The 20,512-nt window shown below is 42.0% G+C and overlaps 1 protein-coding gene across 1 annotated transcript; it reads right to left on the bottom strand.

Annotated features, from left to right (window-relative positions):
• Positions 1-1,112: 1,112 nt before the first annotated feature.
• On the bottom strand, positions 1,113-20,384 carry LOC135475132 (uncharacterized). Its single transcript, XM_064754893.1, has 13 exons — positions 20,255-20,384; positions 16,419-16,556; positions 15,525-15,612; positions 15,087-15,139; positions 14,543-14,845; positions 13,820-14,089; positions 12,812-13,011; positions 12,391-12,505; positions 12,199-12,284; positions 11,001-11,016; positions 8,126-10,048; positions 4,186-4,410; positions 1,113-1,191 (listed from the first exon to the last, which is right to left on the bottom strand). Exons 2-12 carry the CDS (start codon positions 16,536-16,538, stop codon positions 4,264-4,266), a joined length of 3,321 nt encoding a protein of 1,106 aa, XP_064610963.1. The 5' UTR covers positions 16,539-16,556; positions 20,255-20,384; the 3' UTR covers positions 1,113-1,191; positions 4,186-4,263.
• Positions 20,385-20,512: the final 128 nt, after the last annotated feature.

The raw sequence follows: 20,512 nt of genomic DNA, 5'->3' as shown, positions 1-20,512 counted from the left end.
TATCTGATTGTTTTCAAAACATGTTTCAGGGTATTTTATAGGGGTGATATATATATTTATGAGCGATTAATAAAGAAGACTGAAGGGTAGAGAATTTTACCAGTAAAATATTCAGAGATCTGAAGAGAGGGTCTGTGTGTTCGAGTCGAGTAGATAGGGTTACTGAATGCACTGCGCATTTTTATAATAGACTCAAACAAGACAAGATAGGTTTCTTATGGATGGAAAAGCTTATCTAAAATAAATCAGTTAACATAGTAGAATAAAATTTCTCTAATCGGATTAGGCTCTGTGGGGTTGCTAGAGGATTAACAGATCATAAGCAGGTAGATACCGGTGTCTCTATTGAGGGCTGGATTAAGGCGTCTAATCTGCAGGGATTCTTGTAGTTTTCTTTGTTTACAGTGATGTAAGTTGGTGTTCAGGGTCTTGATATTGTTCCAGTTGATTGAGTGAGTTGGGTTTTGATGTGGTCTGAAATGACGGATTTTGAGTCTGATTTCTGACTGAGGTCTGGTGTTCTTTAATACGTTTGTCTAAGGGTCGACAGGACTCACCAATGTGGTACTGGTTACAGCTGCATTGTATCTGGTATACGACGCCATGTGGGGTAGTCTTGGGCGTGGACATGTTCCTTCCATTAGCTTGAACGTGGTTTTTCAGGGTGTTCTGAGTCCTGAATCTTTTGTTTAATACTTTGTTAATCCTTTGAACTCTGTTATCTCTCTTTGACACTTGTATCTCAGGCTGTACATATATAAACTCTGCTTTTTTACTGATGCTAGTACTGATGCTTGAAAATGATGCTAGCATCGGCATCGAAACGTCGTTTCATAAACAAGAAGTTGTTATCCATAAGAAACCTATCTTGTCTTGTCTCAGTCTTCACATGTAGCCCAGCACAGGCTTACATGTACACCTCACAAAGATCTTCTCATATAACTGTTTTACACCATGCCTATTTTAATGCAAACAGTGTACTATTCACATAAGCTACTGAACCAAATGCAGCCTGATTTTAGGATTTCACTTTAAGCCTTTTAGCCATGTACATATACCTTTCCCCAGAGAGTCATGAGACAGCCACCTGAAACCCCCATACAGTGTCTTACCCATCCCCAGTGTTATCCTGTTGGCCTAGCGCAAACCTCCAGTCCTCAGCTCTCTCTTCTCCACCCTCACCCTGATCACCTAGTACGAAATAAACACAACTGTCTCAGTGTTTAATAATGTGCCAAGTCTCTAACACTGTGCCACCAGAGTAATGTCCTGATCTTGCTCAGGGCAGGTTACATATACTGGATTTAGGTAGAATGACCTGGGATTTTCAAACATACCATACCAGTACTTTATTTATTTATATACCTGTTGTTTAAACTATAGCCATACAATTTTGTTCATTTGATTGGTGTTTTATGCCGTATCGGTACTCACTAACAGTGGCCAGCATTATGGTGGCAGGAAACCGGGCAGAGCCCGGGTGAAACACCAGGCCATCTGCAGATTGCTGACAGACCTTCCAATGGGTGGAGAGGAAGCCAGTATGAGTGGACTTAAACTCACAGCAACCACATTGGTGAGAGGCTCTTGGGTCATTGCGCCGCACAGGCGTGCTAACCCCGTCGGGCATGGAGGCTTCCCCACCATACAAGTTTATGGCGGTTCCATCTTATGGGTGGGGAAAACCAGTGTAAAACCACCAATCCTTGACTTATGGGTGGGGAAAAGCAGTGCAGACCACCAATCCTTGACTTATGGGTGGGGAAAAGCAGTGCAAAACCGCCAATTCTTGACTTATGGGTGAGGAAAAGCAGTGCAAAACCACCATTCTTTGACTTATGGGTGGGGAAAACCAGTGCAAAACCACCAATCCTTGAAAAGTTACTTACAAAGTTTCCCACCTGCGACATACAAATACGAACACTATATATTGCAATATACACAGCAGTTCAAGCTGTTGTATCTAAAAATTCCCTGTCCCAGGCCGGATTTGAACCAGCACCTCATGTGTCCTGGACACCCTGTATGAAAAACAGATCAGAGTCAGCTCTCCTCCAACACACTACAGACAAGCCCCTGTGTGAACACTTAGAGTAAACTTAGGTAGTCCTCTTGTCAGACACACCTTTGGGGGGTTTCAACACTTTCAGATTTCAATTATGTAAATCCATGAATTGCTGTAAAATGTGTAATATAGTGGGCCACTTCCATCAACCCTGAAGGTTACAGCTCACAGGGGATAAGACATACCATCAGCCTATGACACAAGCACCGTCCTATGTATGGATGAGAAGCCTTATCTGGTGGTACTCTTTTACAGACTGAAGCATGAGCCTCGAGCCTCAATACTCTCCATACTGAAGGTCACAGCTCACAGGGGACAAGCCATACCATCAGCCTATGACACAAGCACCGTCCTATGTATGGATGAGAAGCCTTATCTGGTGGTACTCTTTTACAGACTGAAGCATGAGCCTCGAGCCTCAATACTCTCCATACTGAAGGTCACAGCTCACAGGGGACAAGCCATACCCTCAGTTTGCAACAAAAGCGTTGTCGTATGCACAAGTGAGGAGCCTTACCTGGTGGTGCTCTGTTACAAACTGAGGCATGAGCCTCAATATTCCCCATACTCAAGGTCACAGCACACAGTGGACAAGTCATACCACCAGCCTATGACACAAGCACCGTCCTATGTATAGGTTAGAAGCCTTACCTGGTGGTAATCCGTTACAGGCTGAGGCATGAGCCTCAATATTCCCCATACTCAAGGTCACAGCACACAGGGGACAAGTCATACCACCAGCCTATGACACAAGCACCGTCCTATGTATAGGTTAGAAGCCTTACCTGGTGGTAATCCGTTACAGGCTGAGGCATGAGCCTCAATATTCCCCATACTCAAGGTCACAGCACACAGGGGACAAGTCATACCACCAGCCTATGACACAAGCACCGTCCTATGTATAGGTTAGAAGCCTTACCTGGTGGTAATCCATTACAGGCTGAGGCATGAGCCTCAATATTCCCCATACTCAAGGTCACAGCACACAGGGGACAAGTCATACCACCAGCCTATGACACAAGCACCGTCCTATGTATAGGTGAGAAGCCTTACCTGGTGGTAATCTGTTACAGACTGAGGCATGAGCCTCCATATTCCCCATACTAAAGGTCACAGCACACAGAGGACAAGTCATACCACCAGCCTATGACACAAGCACCGTCCTATGTATAGGTGAGAAGCCTTACCTGGTGGTACTCCGTTACAGGCTGAGGCATGAGCCTCAATATTCTCCATGCTGAAGGTCACAGCACACAGGGGACAAGTCATACCATCAGCCTATGACACAAGCACCGTCCTATGTATAGGTGAGAAGCCTTACCTGGTGGTACTCCGTTACAGGCTGAGGCATGAGCCTCAATACTCTCCATACTCAAGGTCACAGCACACAGAGGACAAGTCATACCACCAGCCTATGACACAAGCACTGTCCTATGTATAGGTGAGAAGCCTTACCTGGTGGTAATCTGTTACAGACTGAGGCATGAGCCTCAATATTCTCCATACTGAAGGTCACAGCACATAGAGGACAAGTCATCAGCCTATGACACAAGCACCGTCCTATGTATAGGTGAGAAGCCTTACCTGGTGGTACCCCGTTACAGGCTGAGGCATGAGCCTCAATATTCTCCATACTGAAGGTCACAGCACACAGGGGACAAGTCATACCATCAGCCTATGACACAAGCACCGTCCTATGTATAGGTGAGAAGCCTTACCTGGTGGTACCCCGTTACAGGCTGAGGCATGAGCCTCAATACTCTCCATTCTGAAGGCCACAGCACACAGGGGACAAGTCATACCATCAGCCTATGACACAAGCACCGTCCTATGTATAGGTGAGAAGCCTTACCTGGTGGTACCCCGTTACAGGCTGAGGCATGAGCCTCAATACTCTCCATACTGAAGGTCACAGCACACAGGGGACAAGTCATACCATCAGCCTATGACACAAGCACCGTCCTATGTATAGGTGAGAAGCCTTACCTGGTGGTAATCCATTACAGGCTGAGGCATGAGCCTCAATACTCTCCATACTCAAGGTCACAGCACACAGAGGACAAGTCATACCATCAGCCTATGACACAAGCACCGTCCTATGTATAGGTGAGAAGCCTTACCTGGTGGTACTCCGTTACAGGCTGAGGCATGAGCCTCAATATTCTCCATACTGAAGGTCACAGCACACAGGGGACAAGTCATACCATCAGCCTATGACACAAGCACCGTCCTATGTATAGGTGAGAAGCCTTACCTGGTGGTACTCCGTTACAGGCTGAGGCATGAGCCTCAATATTCTCCATACTGAAGGTCACAGCACACAGGGGACAAGCCATACCATCAGTCTACAAGTCAACAAATATTCAGTTTAAATCAGTCAAGCAATCTAATGATTCATTTAATTCTTTGAAACAGTGTCTGGCTGAATTCCTAATTTCGAAAACGAAAAAGAAATGTGCTTTCTAAATGTGAGTACTTCACACATGTCTACATTTAAACATCATCACGATTTTAATTCATCTGGCTACAGGTTTATCTCTAAGTCAAGTAATGTGGTCAGCAGCAAACAATACATCTTTACATGTAGCTTAACACACGTATAGGTTAACATGACACACACATGAACAAGTTGTTTTGGAATTTGGAAATAATATCCTTCTCTAACCTACACATAACTCACAGCGACTTCAAGTTCAATGTGCGCCCTCACCAGGGTATATTTAAACTAAAAGAAGACACACTGACTCTGGGCTCAACTTGTTTGCATCAACATTTTCCCACCTTCCACATAGTTCAGTGTTATGACGCAATATGCCCAAGTGCATCCAGTTTACAGTGCTTCCTCACTGAGGCATCAGACCAAACACCCTGAATAATCACACCTCAGATCAGACACTCTAGCTACTCATACATCAGACTAGACACTCTAGCTTCTCATACATCAGACCAGACACTATGCCTACTCATACTTCTGACCAGACACCTGGTCTACTCATACATCAGACCACTCATACATCAGACCAGGCACCATTCCTACTCGTATATCTAACCAGGCACTCTAGCTTCTCATACACCAGACCAGACATCATACCTACTCAAACATCAGACCAGATCAGACCAGACCAGACTCATTCATCAGGCCAGACACTCTAGCTGCTATATACATCAGACCAGACACTATGCCTATTCATACATCAAACCAGACACTATGCCTACTCATACTTCTGACCAGACACCTGGTCTACTCATACATCAGACCAGGCACCATTCCTACTCGTATATCTAACCAGGCACTCTAGCTTCTCATACACCAGACCAGACATCATACCTACTCAAACATCAGACCAGATCAGACCAGACCAGACTCATTCATCAGGCCAGACACTCTAGCTGCTATATACATCAGACCAGACACTATGCCTACTCATACATCAAACCAGACACTATGCCTACTCATACTTCTGACCAGACACCTGGTCTACTCATACATCAGACCAGGCACTCTAGCTTCACATACATTAGACCAGACATCATACCTACTCAAACATCAGACCAGATCAGACCAGACCAGACTCATTCATCAGGCCAGACACTCTAGCTGCTATATACATCAGACCAGACACTATACCTACTCATACATCAAACCAGACACCCTGTCTACTCCTACATCAGACCAGACCCCTTTCCACTCATATATCAAACCAGACACTCTAGCTTAACATACATTAGACCAGAGACCATGCCTACTCATACCTCAGACCAGACCCTCTACACACTCATAGATCAGCCAGACACCATGCCTACTCATACATCAGAACAGATCAGACCAGACCAGACCAGACTCATACATCAGACTAGACACCATGCCTACTCATACATCAGATCAGACACCACGCCCTTCCCATACACCAGATCAGACCTGACCAGACCAGGCTCATTCTTCAGACCAAACACTCTAGCTACTCATGTACATCAGACCAGACACCACGCCTACTCATACATCAGATCAGGCCACACCATACTCATTCATCAGACCAGACACCCCAGCGACTATTGTACATCAGACCAAACACTCTAGCTACTCATGTACATCAGACCAGACACCATGTCTACTCATACATCAGATCAGACATTCTAGCTACTCATGTACATCAGACCAGACACCACGCCTACTCATACATCAGATCAGACCACACCATACTCATTCATCAGACCAGACACCCCAGCGACTCATGTACATCAGACCAGACACCATGTCTACTCATACATCAGATCAGACATTCTAGTTACTCATACATCAGACCAGACACCATGTCTACTCATACATCAGATCAGACCAGACCAGAATCATACATCAAACCAGACACTTTACCTACTCATACATCAGACCACACCAGACTCATACATCAGATCAGACCCACTAGCTACTCATACATCAGACCAAGCACTATGTCTACTCGTACATCAGACCACACCAGACTCATACATCAAACCACACCAGACTCATACATCAGACCAGACCCACTAGCTACTCGCACATCAGACCACACCACACTCATACATCTGACCAGGCACCAGGTCTACTCATACATCAGACCACACCAGACTCATACACCAAACTATACCAGATTCATACATCAGACCAGACCCACTAGCTACTCATATATCAGACCAGACCAGACTCATTTACCAGACCAGACACCCGAGCTACTCATATATCAGACCACATCATACTCAAACATCAGACCAGACATTCTAGCTACTCATACATCAGACCAGGCACCATTACTACTCATACATCAGACCAAACCAGACTCATTCATTAGATTGGACTCATACATCAGACCAGACTCATATATCAGACCAGACATTCTAGCTACTCATACATCAGACCAAGCACCATTACTACTCATACATCAGACCATACCAGACTCATACATCAGATCAGACTCATACATCAGACCAGGCTCATACATCAGACCAGACATTCTAGCTACTCATACATCAGACCAGGCACCATTACTACTCATACATCAGACCAGACCAGACTCATACATTAGATTGGACTCATACATCAGACCAGACTCATACATCAGACCAGACATTCTAGCTACTCATACATCAGACCAAGCACCATTACTACTCATACATCAGACCAGACCAGACTCATACATCAGATCAGACTCATACATCAGACCAGACATTCTAGCTACTCATACATCAGACCAGGCACCATTACTACTCATACATCAGACCACACCAGACTCATACATTAGATTGGACTCATACATCAGACCAGACTCATACATCAGACCAGACATTCTAGCTACTCATACATCAGACCAAGCACCATTACTACTCATACATCAGACCATACCAGACTCATACATCAGATCAGACTCATACATCAGACCAGACATTCTAGCTACTCATACATCAGACCAGGCACCATTACTACTCATACATCAGACCACACCAGACTCATACATTAGATTGGACTCATACATCAGACCAGACTCATACATCAGACCAGACATTCTAGCTACTCATACATCAGACCAAGCACCATTACTACTCATACATCAGACCAGACCAGACTCATACATCAGATCAGACTCATACATCAGACCAGACTCATACATCAGACCAGGCTCATACATCAGATCAGACATACATCAAACCAGACTCATACATCAGACCAGACACCATTCCTACTAATACATCAGACTAGACCAGACCAGACTCACATCAAACCAGACACCTTGCCTATACCTACAAGTAGAATAGTAGCGAGAGGGTCACACACTGTGTGAAGTGACATTTCCCAGCAGACTCTTTTGTTATGAACTTATTTAGAATTGAACCCCTGACATTCTGTATGCTTGATAGTCCCTGTTACCTCCAGACCACCATCGCAGCCTAGCCACATTAGGATGCCATCAACCAGACAACAGTACAGTAAATGAGTATACATGTATATTATTTGAACATTTCCTCACTGTTGATCTAATCTGATCTCTGAGCTAAAGCTGCTACAGGGCAATGAGACAGAGCACTTACAGGTTTGTCCTGGTTGATGTTGTCAACCTCTGCTGCTGGCTTTCCATCACCTTGACCCCCATCTTGTTCTACCACGGCTGAACACTGGTGTTCATCATGTTTTTGTGGCACATCCTGCACATCTGAAATTGGTCGGGTTTCCTTGTCAGTAGAGATGTCCTCTTCTGTAGTGGCATTGTACACATCGTCATCATCATCATTATCATCAGGGAAGATTGGGTTGATTATTTTTACACTTTGCTGATCTTCTGCAGCCAAAAGTGTTGATTTAGATCCAAACGTAGGTGATGGAGTCAATGCATCATGTCCACTGCTTGATGGAGAATTGTCTGAAGAGGTGCCCTCAAATATTACTGGGAAAGCTTTCACAGGACTCACACCCAGGTTGAAACTCTCGTCACTTTCAGAGAACAAATTTGAAGAGTGCCTTTTCTTCCGAGATTGGAAAACAGCAGATGATGGAATATTGAAATTGTCCTCATCTAATTTTCCAATCTCTGTTTCCAATGTGGATGGTCCTAATATGGATGTTGCCTTTGCCAAATCCAAAATGGTCAAATCCTGTTTACTTTGTTGGGTATTCTTATTACCACTTGCTAGTTTCAAACATCTTGCCGCAGTTGATTTTTTTCCAGTTCCAAATTTCTTATTATCAATGTTATCATCCTTAGTATTAGTTTTACTCTCCATCTGACTGCCTCTTCCCTTGTTATCTCTGCTAGAGAAACGCCCACAGTCCCAAATCTCTGTGTCACTATCTGTACCAGTTCTCGTCTTATCTCCAGCTCTTGAAGTATCCTCATCCCGTTCAGGTAACGTACTGGGAATTTCCTCTATACAACAAATCTCATCTTTCTTTGACTGGAGTTCAGAGCATTCCACACTTTTCTCCTGCATCATGGCAAGGCTAGGTCTATTCCCAGTTCTCGAACGTGAAAATGTTGGCGATCTTTCTTGAGACAGCAATTTTGGTTTATGACTTGACCATTCATGACCTTTGACTTCTTCAACATCTCCATCTCCTGATAAAACATCAATTTCTGTTGACACTTCCACCTTGCCGGAAGCACTAGACTTGAACGTGAAAGTTTTGCGGACTGAACGTTTCTCCGCACTTTGGGTAGGACAAGCACCTTTAGTAGAACTCTCATCTTCCCCATCTGAGCTCGACACTTCATCATCACCAACCATGAACACTGGCGAGTCACTACGTACAAGCCTAATGTAAGCTTTTGACCTCTTACTGTATGTCTTACTAGGTGCTTTAACTGACAGACTCGTTCTTTTTCCGGCCAATTCCCGATCAAACTGATTTTCAACAGATTTGTCCTGCACAAAGTCAAGTTGTGGCCTTTTGACTGCTTTGCCTCTAACTTTACCCCTGGTACCCAATGACCTATATCTTCCAGAGTTACCTCCCCTAGAACACAACCAATCTTCAACATCTGGTAACTCTTCAACCTCAGGGCTTGAATCAGGGCTTTTCCTTTTCTTGGTGCGGGACACCTTCTTAATGCTGACAAAATCATCATCATCATTTTCCAAGTCTAACATAGGAGTGAAATCTGGATCTTTGTCGGCCCCATCCTCAAACACACTTACTTTTGAGCCCATTGTTGGAGTGTCGGTTGGAGATTCAGCAAGCTCTCTGGCTTTTCTTGCTGCAAATTCTTCTAAAGCATCCTCTTCAGGATCAAGCCTTTCAAAATAGCAAGAGTCTCGACCTCTCTTTTTTAGATCAATAGTTCTGGACATGTGTCGCCCAACTCTAACTGGTTCTCCCCAGGGTACACGTGTTAGTCTCCCAAATTGAGCATCTCGTAACTTCATCCTGTATGCCTCGAACAATTGGAATATCACGTCTGTGTAATGGTTGCAGTCAACACTGGCACTGGAGGTGCTGAAGTACTTCTTCTCCTTCAACTGCAATGACGAAAGACAGAATACAGAATATATAATACAGTTTACCTATTTGTTAATACAGCATCAAACTTTGCTAATTATCAGCTTAGTAATATCAACATCAAAAGACCTCACCATACAAGGTAAACAATCACTTATGAGAAAAGTATGTATTAGCTGAAAAAGCACTTTGAAACTGTTCCAACAACAGTCTGTTATATTTTTTTCTACTAACAGTTATGATGTATGTTTGTTTGCTTGGAGTATGTCACTTTGCACATCATTTCAACACAACATCATGTCCTTGTGGCAAGCCTGTCCCAATGTGTGTACATTTCCAAGACATGACAAGACACCTTTTGCAGTCACGACATGCTGGCAACATGCAACCCTTGCTTTGCCCAGCCTCTTAAGACTGAGCACCAATAACTTTATTCATTTATTTATTTGACTGGAGTTTTATGCCTTAATCAAGAATATTCCACTTGAACGATGGCCAACATTATGGTGGGAGGAAACTGACGACCATTTGTACTGGTGAGATCATCCCGCTGGGCTAGCATGCTAACCTCTAGGCCATGCGGCCTCGCCCACAGCCTGAAAATCCTAAATCTTAGTGGCCAAACATCTCTGTTACTTCAGGGTGGTAACAATATGATGATTCAAGCAAATTACAGTATCTTGGCACAGCAGACAAAAGCATTAGACGTTTTTATAACGTTCATTTGTTTTTTTAACAGTTTTGTTATCATTCATGTCCCGCAATCAGGAATGTTCCCTAAATGTGTTAAGAAATAATGTCAAACATTGCTCATCTGGCCAATATCGTTTGTCGGTGTGGACACAGTTAATGAATTATTAATTTGAATACAGCCCACGGCACGAATCTCAGTAGTCTTTTCACCTATCAGCTACTTTATCTTTTCACATATAACTGCAAAGATAATATAACAAATATATGTCATATACTTACTGTACGGCGCTGTCTCCTGAAACATATGCATTAGTATTTAGTTACTTTTACTTTTCATTCAACTGTTTGTGCATTGTAATCAGTCAATGTTATACACGGAGGAAACGCAGTGGATTTAGCAGAAACAAAACATCAACATGTGTGCAAAAATGTAGTCAAGTATTTAGCATTCAATTTAACTTGTTCACTAATAAGCTGGTAAGCCAGCAACCTACAGATGATAGTGGGTTTCCCATGGGCTCTGCCGGATTTTCTCCCACTATAATGCTTGCTGCAGTTGTATAACTGAAATATTCTTAAGTACGGTGTGAAACACCGATCAAACAAATAAATACAAATAATAAACAATAAAAATAACAAATAATAAAAACAAAAAATTATTGTAGCGATTTCCTAGACAACTGATCATAAAGTACACCTATAATCATTATTAAACTGATTAAACTCAGCAAAACAAATAAATGTTCACATGCGAGAAGGTCTATCAGCAACCTGTGGATGGTCGTGGGTTTCCATCAGGCTCTGTCTGGTTTCCTTCCACCATAATGCTGTCCGCCATCATACAGGTGAAATATTCTTGAGCACGGCGTAAAAAACACAAACTCAAATAAATAAATAAATAACTGTTCCACCACTCCAATATTGTCTCATCATGACTTCTTGAGTGTGCTTCTATCTTGGCTGACCTTTTAAAGACTGACATGCTATTTACTCTCATTTTCCCTGCAGACCATGTGCTGCACTAAGTCCTCTCTCGACACTATTTATTTATTTATTTGATTGGTGTTTTATGCCATAATCAAGAATATTTCACTTATACGACGGCGGCCAGCATTATGGTGGATGAAAACCGGTTAGAGCCTGGGGGAATCCAAGACCATTCGCACATTGCTGGCAGATCTTCCAATGTATGGCTGCACTTGACACTAGATAGCCTGTCTACATGGTTACAGTTACCTCCCCACCAACTAACAACAATGTATGGCTGCACTTGACACTAGATAGCCTGTCTACATGGTTACAGTTACCCCCCTCCCCCCACCAACTAACAACAATGTATGGCTGCACTTGACACTAGATAGCCTGTCTACATGGTTACAGTTACCCCCATCCCCCCACCAACTTACAACAATTTTGACCTCTAATCCAGATTATATATTCTGATTCAAGTTGTATTTCTTGTTGGTTATCAAGATACCTGTAATGCCTCTTCAGTGGTTTAGAGACTTGAGGATGGGATTTGTCAGTATCCAGTAGATATGTCCCCATACTGAAACTGATGGGCTGAAAAGAAAAGTGTGACAAAAACGTAACAATCATTAGCATGGTGTCAAGCAGATATTTATAACAGACAAGACAAACAGATAAAGGAACCGACACATTGACTAACCTCCTCAGTATCCACCTCCAGACGTCCTTGTTTAGGTTCTGGATCAACCACATGTGTGGCCTTTCGTTTTCGCCCTGCACCATGCAGGGGTCTGCTCTCCTCAACAGGCGAAAAGCTGAAAAGTGTATTTGTTGAATGATAATCCTCAATATACTGTTTGGTCAGAATTTGGACTATTCTAACTCTACAATCCTATCACAGGCACGTTCTCAAATATTTGAAAAACCATTAATACTTAATTATATCACATGTAAAGATAAAACACTTTCCCAAAAGGTATCCACCACATTTCGAGTAACATTTTGGGGAACTGCACAAAAAATTATAAAATAATTACAAAAGCTAGATGTACAAACTTCTCTGAGCATCAAACCAACTTTTTACATTGCTGGTAAGACAGGTGAAAGAAATTCAAACAAACCTTCTTGGTGACTCCTCATCTTCCAGGCTTTGAACTTTTACCTCAATGTAGGTGGACCCATGTGATTTTGTGTCTTTCAGTGATTCGCAGAAAACTTGCCGAGTCCTTTTCTCGTCTCCATGATATGTGACAGGAAAATCTCCATCTACCAGGTCTTCTGCTAAAGTAGGACAATCTGCTATTTCTATTTCTTCAGGGATCTGAAAATAGGCAAACTTTCCCTGTAGGGTTCAAATTTAAGAAATACAGAACGCTGAAAAGTTTCTTACATGTACACCGCAAATTTACAGTACCATTAGCCCAGTTATTTTGAATCCTACCCTCCATCATTATATTTGTTCCTTTATTTATTATAATTTTTGCTTTACTATATTCCAGTCATCAACAATCATATTAAAGATCACATATATTAAAGCTTGTACAAAGCCAGGTCATCAGATATTGTCACTTTAGTATGTATGTATGCTTGCGTTTTACAATCATACTTCAGAATTTTTCTATTTTTCAGTTTTTATGACGACAAGGAGTCATTAGGTGTGTGTACAAATACTGTGTCTTCTAGTGGCAAGGCGAGTTATGCCGCCAAAGTGCTACCACCACGGAAGTTAGCCAAAAACACAAGACATGACACCCTACCCAATCACATAATACTGACACCCACCCAATCAATCCTGTTTCCTTGCTCTAACCTTTCACTGTTTAGGGCCAAGTCAGGCCCCAACATAAACCATTTTGAAATCTTCTGTGAGACCAGACCCAGGCTTGATCCCAGGTTTCCCACTTTCATACTGTTGCTTTTGAACAACTACCATACTAGAGTATCACTCCATTCCAAAAAGCATAACAAAATTAATAATCTACGGAACACAGATGTAAAAAAAATACAAACATTAGTTAACATGATAACGTCAGATCCATATATTTTCTTCTAAACTAGATATAGCTGTAACGTCCACATTTTTCTTGTCATAATTATATGTAATTTTTGACACACACATGCATGTGTACCTCTTTAAGGGCCTGACTTGACTCCTGAACTGATCTTTGACCTTGAACGGATCCTTGACTCACTTGACCTTGACTCGAGTCTTGACTAGAGTGAACATGACTAGAAGCCTGGCTTCCATGACCTTGATCTGAGCCCAGGCTGCCGTGACCTTGACGGCTGTCCTCCGCTTTACTGAAGAGGTCTTGGGATGGAGGTTGGGTTTCCTCATCATGAGAGAATATCTGACTCAGTGAAGCATTCAATGGGCTTGCCTGTGTTCCTCCATCATACTGGTAAAGAGAACAAAGTTAACACTGCTACATTCACTGGGGTAATGAATGTGTAGGCTTCCAAATCAATAACGCATTAGCTACATGCACATACATGTGTGTACCAGCATTAATGTTTATTTCTCTTGATTTGAAACAGATTAAATTTAACTTGCTGATTACCAGCAGTGTTTTTCGCACTTGGTGGATTGACTCCTGACATCTTCATCCTCAAAGTCCGACACAGAAGTATCTTGACACCTGTACCTGGACTACTGACACCAATCATCCAGTTAGATTTCATTTGAAATGCAGCTAAAAATCAATTTGTTTCATACCATTTCAAAACCTAAAACTTCAATGATATGGTTTACATAACAGACTGAAAAAAAAAAATGGAGAAGCTTAAACAATAATACATTTCCTAAAAAGATGACATCATTGTCCAGCCCTTATCCACACAGATCATAATACCTCCTCCTCAAGTTCTTTCAGGTCCTGTGTAGATATCTGTCTCAGGTCAGGTGTCTTTGTAGGCTTCTGTTCAAGCATATCTAAACAGACCACGGAGCTATCACTGGAGTTGTCAGAGGCTGGCATTGCAGGACTTCTCCTCAGGGTCCTGGTGCCAGTGGGACTTCTCCTGAGCGTCCCTTTGCTGGTGCCTGCGACTTCCAGTACTATTCCTGGAGAGGAGGTCCTACCGGCCAGAGGGCACTCTACACACATATCGTCACCTGTCTGCTCCACTTCTGACTTCGACAGCACAAGAATTTTCTGCAAAGTTTAAATTTATGATAAAAAATAACTACTTTGTAAAAGTTTATACTAAATTCACTGTAAGTATCACAATTCTTCAACACTGCCTTTAAAGAATTTGAACTTTAGCCCCAATAATGTTGTTACAAGTACATGTGTTCATTTCATGAGGAGTATGCCTACACATTAACCAGGATTGATCCTCGCACGGATCCCCACCATCAAACATGGTTACAACAGGAAAGTCCCTGATACTCACAGCCAGTTCAATTTTCTCCTCTTCATCCATCCCAACTGTATCAATACCACTAGCTGCAAACACGTAGAAACACAATTAATTTCTATTTAAATCCTACCTGTATGACTGATTAGTCTCCCTTCCAACATGACAGTTAAGTGGATGTTTAAGAGATGAGCATAGATGTACCTGTGATTTGTGCTTGGAAGATTTTACACAAGGGTATCCAAAACATAATGGTAAGAAATACACGTACCATACAGAAGAGGAAGATGTCAACCACTGAATGGAAACTTTGTCAATCCATCATTTCACATATCATACCTTATGGCTTAGGCATAAATTATTTGTGAAACTATTCAAGAGATCTATGATACCAAGGCAGCTTGGTGTTGCTTTCTTCGCACAATCCACTTTTCTTTCATGACTCTTCATTTCAAGCCGCCATGCTTCACTCACCTTTCAACACCAGTTCGTAGTTGTCATCCTGTTCTTTGACATCCTGGCGTCGACGGAAACGATCTGAACGACTTGAGCCAGTTGATTTCTGAAAGAGAGAAGATTAAATGTGGCTGACATTTATAGTAGAGGTGTACATGTTGAAAAGCTATCTACATCCCAGGCCGTCAACTCCACTGGCATAAGACTCTGTGAAGGCAGTGGTACGAATGGGCGTATTTAAATTGCTGTTCTCAAGTTGATGAAAGATGAGAACGCAGTTTCAAATGAAAAAAAAAAAAAAAAAAAAAAAAAATCAACACGAAATCACCGTTTGTGAATGAGATTTTTACTCCCCATTTCTCCGGATTGGAACAAGTGCAACAAGAGTGATACTGAAATAGAGTGCCCTCTGTGCTTTTGCTGCACTTTCACATTCATATCAGCTGACACAAGAACACTGCACGTGGGTTACATACTAATGTGGAAACAAAGCCACTGGTATTCTCCTGTGGCCAATGTGACACTCATTTGGCCACTACCTACCAGTCCATCAACATATAGTCCACATAAACTTTTCAGGTTTTATGTTTCTTATTCATCAAAGCCATACATGGATGTGCTCCTCAGCTCCTGCTTCTGTAATATCCTATCATATTTCTTTCTATTTTACCCACAGAAAATACATTTTCAATAACAAAAACAGAACTTCTACAAGAAGCAGCTGTTAAATACTGTTCCATATTACATGTGGCAGGTTGTGAGGATTCAATTTGCTCTGTCATCAGCTTGATTTAAATTACCAATAATAAAACTGTTCCCTAATGAGAAATTTGAAACTGTTTTATAATGACAGATCTGACTTTCTAACAGGCTGAACAAGTATAATGCACATGTCCGATAGGTAGAACTGACCTGATCCTCAATGTCTTTCATTCTTCCTCTCGCAGGGGTTTCATAAGAGGATTTCTCCTCCTCCTCCTCCTCATTCTTCATTCTCCTCCTGTATCCACGCAGTGGCTCACGCTTGGTCATCTTTTGTAACGGTTGATGCTAAAACAAAATCAGAGGCATACTTAATTATGTTAGTGCACTGTTAATTTGCACCTAATTAAAATATATCAAAAGTTTTTTTTCTGTTTTGCATAGAACTGAAATTTTTTTTTGCCAGTGTTATTTCCTATCCCTGTGGAGGTAACCAAGGTAACAGAACCCTATTACTTCACTTCCGGTATCCACAGCTCAAAAATGATCGTCATGCTACACTAATTTTTTGATATGATGTAGACAAAAGTGCAAGCTGCATGTGGTGGTATGGCATTGTACCATGTCCAAGTTATGGGATATATATATTTTTAGGATGATGTTGATAAATTTAGTACATGTACATTGATAGTAACAAAAATCTACGTCCTCAACGTGTAACCTTAAACACCTAGAGAAGTAGCAAGATGTTTTCAAATGTAACCCCAACAAAATCTACTGCAATATTTAACCATTTATATTTCATTTTTATATTTATTCCACCGAGAAGTACTGCAAGCAGCAGGGAAAAAAAAAAATGTTTTGAGAATCTCAAAGGTATGACAGACATTCTATGTGGAAGGCTTAATACACAAACTGTATTTTATTGGATGCAGAGAATCCGTAAAGTTGCGCAGTGGGATAACATTCATTCGAATAACGCAGTTGTAACAGTTGCCAAGAGAAACCAAAAGGGTCCATGACATATTTGTTCATGAAAACATTTTCCAAGTTTCTAGCCTGGCAGTTAATAAGACACTTAATGAGCTCAATGGTGGGCTTTTACGAGGATGACCTTGTGGTCATGACCTTTATCATCCTAACTGCTGGCAGATGAATGATCAAGTCCGGGGATTATCCCCCTTGAATGATATTTTGAGTGGCAACATCGACCATTTGAGTAAGACAACCAGATCGACATTGCAGCAGACTAATTACCTGTGTAATTACCAAAGACTATTTCTGATCAGGCCAGGTTAGTTCATTTATAGAACCATGTGGTTAGAACATGTGGATTAATGCTAGAGACTATTTAATGTGTGTGTGAACAAACAGGAAATGTTACCATAATTCTGCTTTTTGGGGCTGTTTCACACTGTCACCTAGTCTAAGACTGCTTTGACATTAGGTTTGGCAAAATTTTGTCTGGCCAAGGATACCCCAAACCAACGTCAGAGCACCCTCCATTTGCAGTTGCCATTGCAGTTTGTCACGGTGTTTGAGACAAACAATTACAAATTAAATATATATCCACCACCTGAAGTTTGCAGACACTTGTGTTCCTTATCTTCTTGTCTGTCAATGTATCACAAGCACCATGTCGATCAGTTATTTCCTAGGCCACGTGGGTCCGAGATTCCATCAGGATGCCCTAAGCGAACAGGTGTACTGACAGCCTTGACATATTTGACAAAGGCAGGTACCTGCATCAGGTTTTCAAGTGGAGGGCGCTCTGACGATGGTTTGGGGCCATCCGTAGCCAAACAAAAATTGCCAAATCTAACCTCAGAGAAATCTTGGGACTAACTGTAACCCTAGGAATTGCATTGCAAGAAATGAGAGTTACTTCAGATCAGGTGTCAAATCTAGGTGTATATTCAGTGTTTGGTTGTGCATCAATAAGGTAATAGGTGAAGTCTGCACACAGGCCCAGTCATACTAGTACTGTCATGACTATGTGCATGTGCTGTATATATAAAGGACAAGGTTGGAAAACAAGTTTTTATCGATTTTAGAAATAAAGTATTCCTCATATATATGGGTTAGTTTTAGACTCATGTACATGTGACTGTCATGCAGCCAAAGTTTGTTGAAACTATCCACAATGTGGACAGAAGCCATCAAAGCATCAGCAGTAGATTAGTGATTTATCTGAACACAGGGTCATTCTGTTCCCTCTACTCTATCCCATATATCACATTAGCCCCAGGTGGCTACCAGGGCCTAATCTGGCCTCAGAAGGGCAGGGGGTGGAACCACCTGTCAAGGGCACCTCATTGTTGAATATTTCAATTTTCATATATTTTTAAGGGCCTCAGTTCCTACTGTTGACCTCCACCCCACTTGCACACCTACCCTGAAAATTCAGTCTAAGGATGGCTTGTATTTACTGGTATGTGGAGAACTCTGCCATCCCGGATGACATGTGCATCTGATCATCACACTGTATCATAAATACCTCAGGCCATCATTAAAAAGTTGTTTGTTGCAGGTAGCAAACCTTGTTTTTGAAGTCGGGTCTGTCGGTTGGCATTTTTTTTTTCTTTTTTGTGAAATTAAATTGAAAGTAATTCCCCGCCCCCATAATCTGAATGCTAACTGAATTATCGCAGGCCCAATTTTCGTCAACTGCTTCAGGGCATTCATCGTCGATTTTAATTGCTCTTTATAAACTTTGTTCTTTTCATAACCAAGTTCTTTCACACTGAAGTCAAATATTCCTTCTTGATTCTGGATCCAACATTAAATTTGAGTAAATTTACGAACTTTCTACCGAACTGAAGTTGAAAGGCATCCGTTGCTTTCGCCACTGTGGCGAAGGGACGCCAATTAGCTTTCGCCACATAGAAATTATATTCACCAAAACTAATTTGGAATGGCTAGCATGGCTGGCCGAAGCCTAGGGATTAAGTAGACACTCCGAGTCTCATAATGAATTCGGGCTGTTTCAAGGGAACAGCAGCGTTCGGTAATCGAACGCTGAGAAGGGCTGGTTTAGGCCCTGGCTACTTCAACTCCGCTCTTTATAGCCTGCTGGGGGTATTATAGCCATAACCAATTATGGTAAACCATACATCGATTCACGCCATGTTTGCTGAGTCCTTTCTAAATAACGGCTGCGGTTCAAAACTGGTGTTGACTTTGGTCCTTGCCTCTCAGCTCTTCCACACACGCAACATCCCATATTCCATTTGTTAAGGACACACGAGACCCAAATTCACCTCACAGTAATCGCTAAAGCAGCAGCCATTTTGCCTTCACCACAGTTATGGGTCTTGAAAAAGTTATCATTCCTAGATGGTGCATGTGCATTAAACTGTAATGGACGCCTTGTTTAGAAATGGTTTGCCATGTCGTGAATACTGGGCTGGTGTGCCATTACCAAGTGGAAAATGTGTGGAATGATGCGTGTGTAGGCGAGCTGAAAGGTAAGAGCCAAACTTTATACCTGATGGACCACAGCCCTTGTTCAGAAAGGACTTGTTGCACATGGCATGAATGGGTGTATGCCTTAATACTTGCTGCCCCTGTGGCTACGATACCAGTCCAATATACGTACAGAAAGGAGTTGAAGTAGCAACCTGGGGCTAATATCACGTACTATTATAGGAAAGAATAGATAGAATAGACAGATGACAATGGCGCTGTGTTCAGATAAATCATTAATCTACATGCTGACGCGCTGATGGATTCTTTCCACACTGTGGATAATTCGCTGAACACCTCGAGGTTGAGAGGAGACAGTGTGAAGCTAACCAAGAAATGCCTTATTTCTAAAATCGGTAAAACATAGTTTCCGATCTTGTCCTTCTTTACATATACAGTACACATACTAGTACATGACCGGGCCTGTATGATCGATACGAGGGCCAGTTCGGTTTGCTCTACTCATGACGTGAACACATAAATAGTTTTCAAACAACAACAACAGCGTTGGTAGGAACGGCGCGTCTGCGTGTGCAGAGGAAATGTCAAAGATTTACGGGTAGTATAAGTAGTAGTCTTACCACACTGACATTCAGATGTCAAGACACGCCTCCCGATTCTTTCGAAATCGGCTAGAGAGGACTGTCAAGCACGTAAGAACGTCGAATTACCAGCTTTCTCACCATTTGCCGCCATTTGACAGTACTCTCCTCACAGGCATGTTATCACACAATAGAGTCTTGGAGAGCCAGAATGTGGGTTTTATCAAAATACTTCACCAATATGCAACGAAACAACGGAAACTCCACGACTATAAATACCTTCAATTATTATCACTA

This window comes from Liolophura sinensis, chromosome 9 (genome assembly GCF_032854445.1).
Source record: "Liolophura sinensis isolate JHLJ2023 chromosome 9, CUHK_Ljap_v2, whole genome shotgun sequence".
Lineage (NCBI taxonomy): Eukaryota > Metazoa > Mollusca > Polyplacophora > Chitonida > Chitonidae > Liolophura > Liolophura sinensis.
This window is presented reverse-complemented; position numbering and strand designations above follow the sequence as displayed.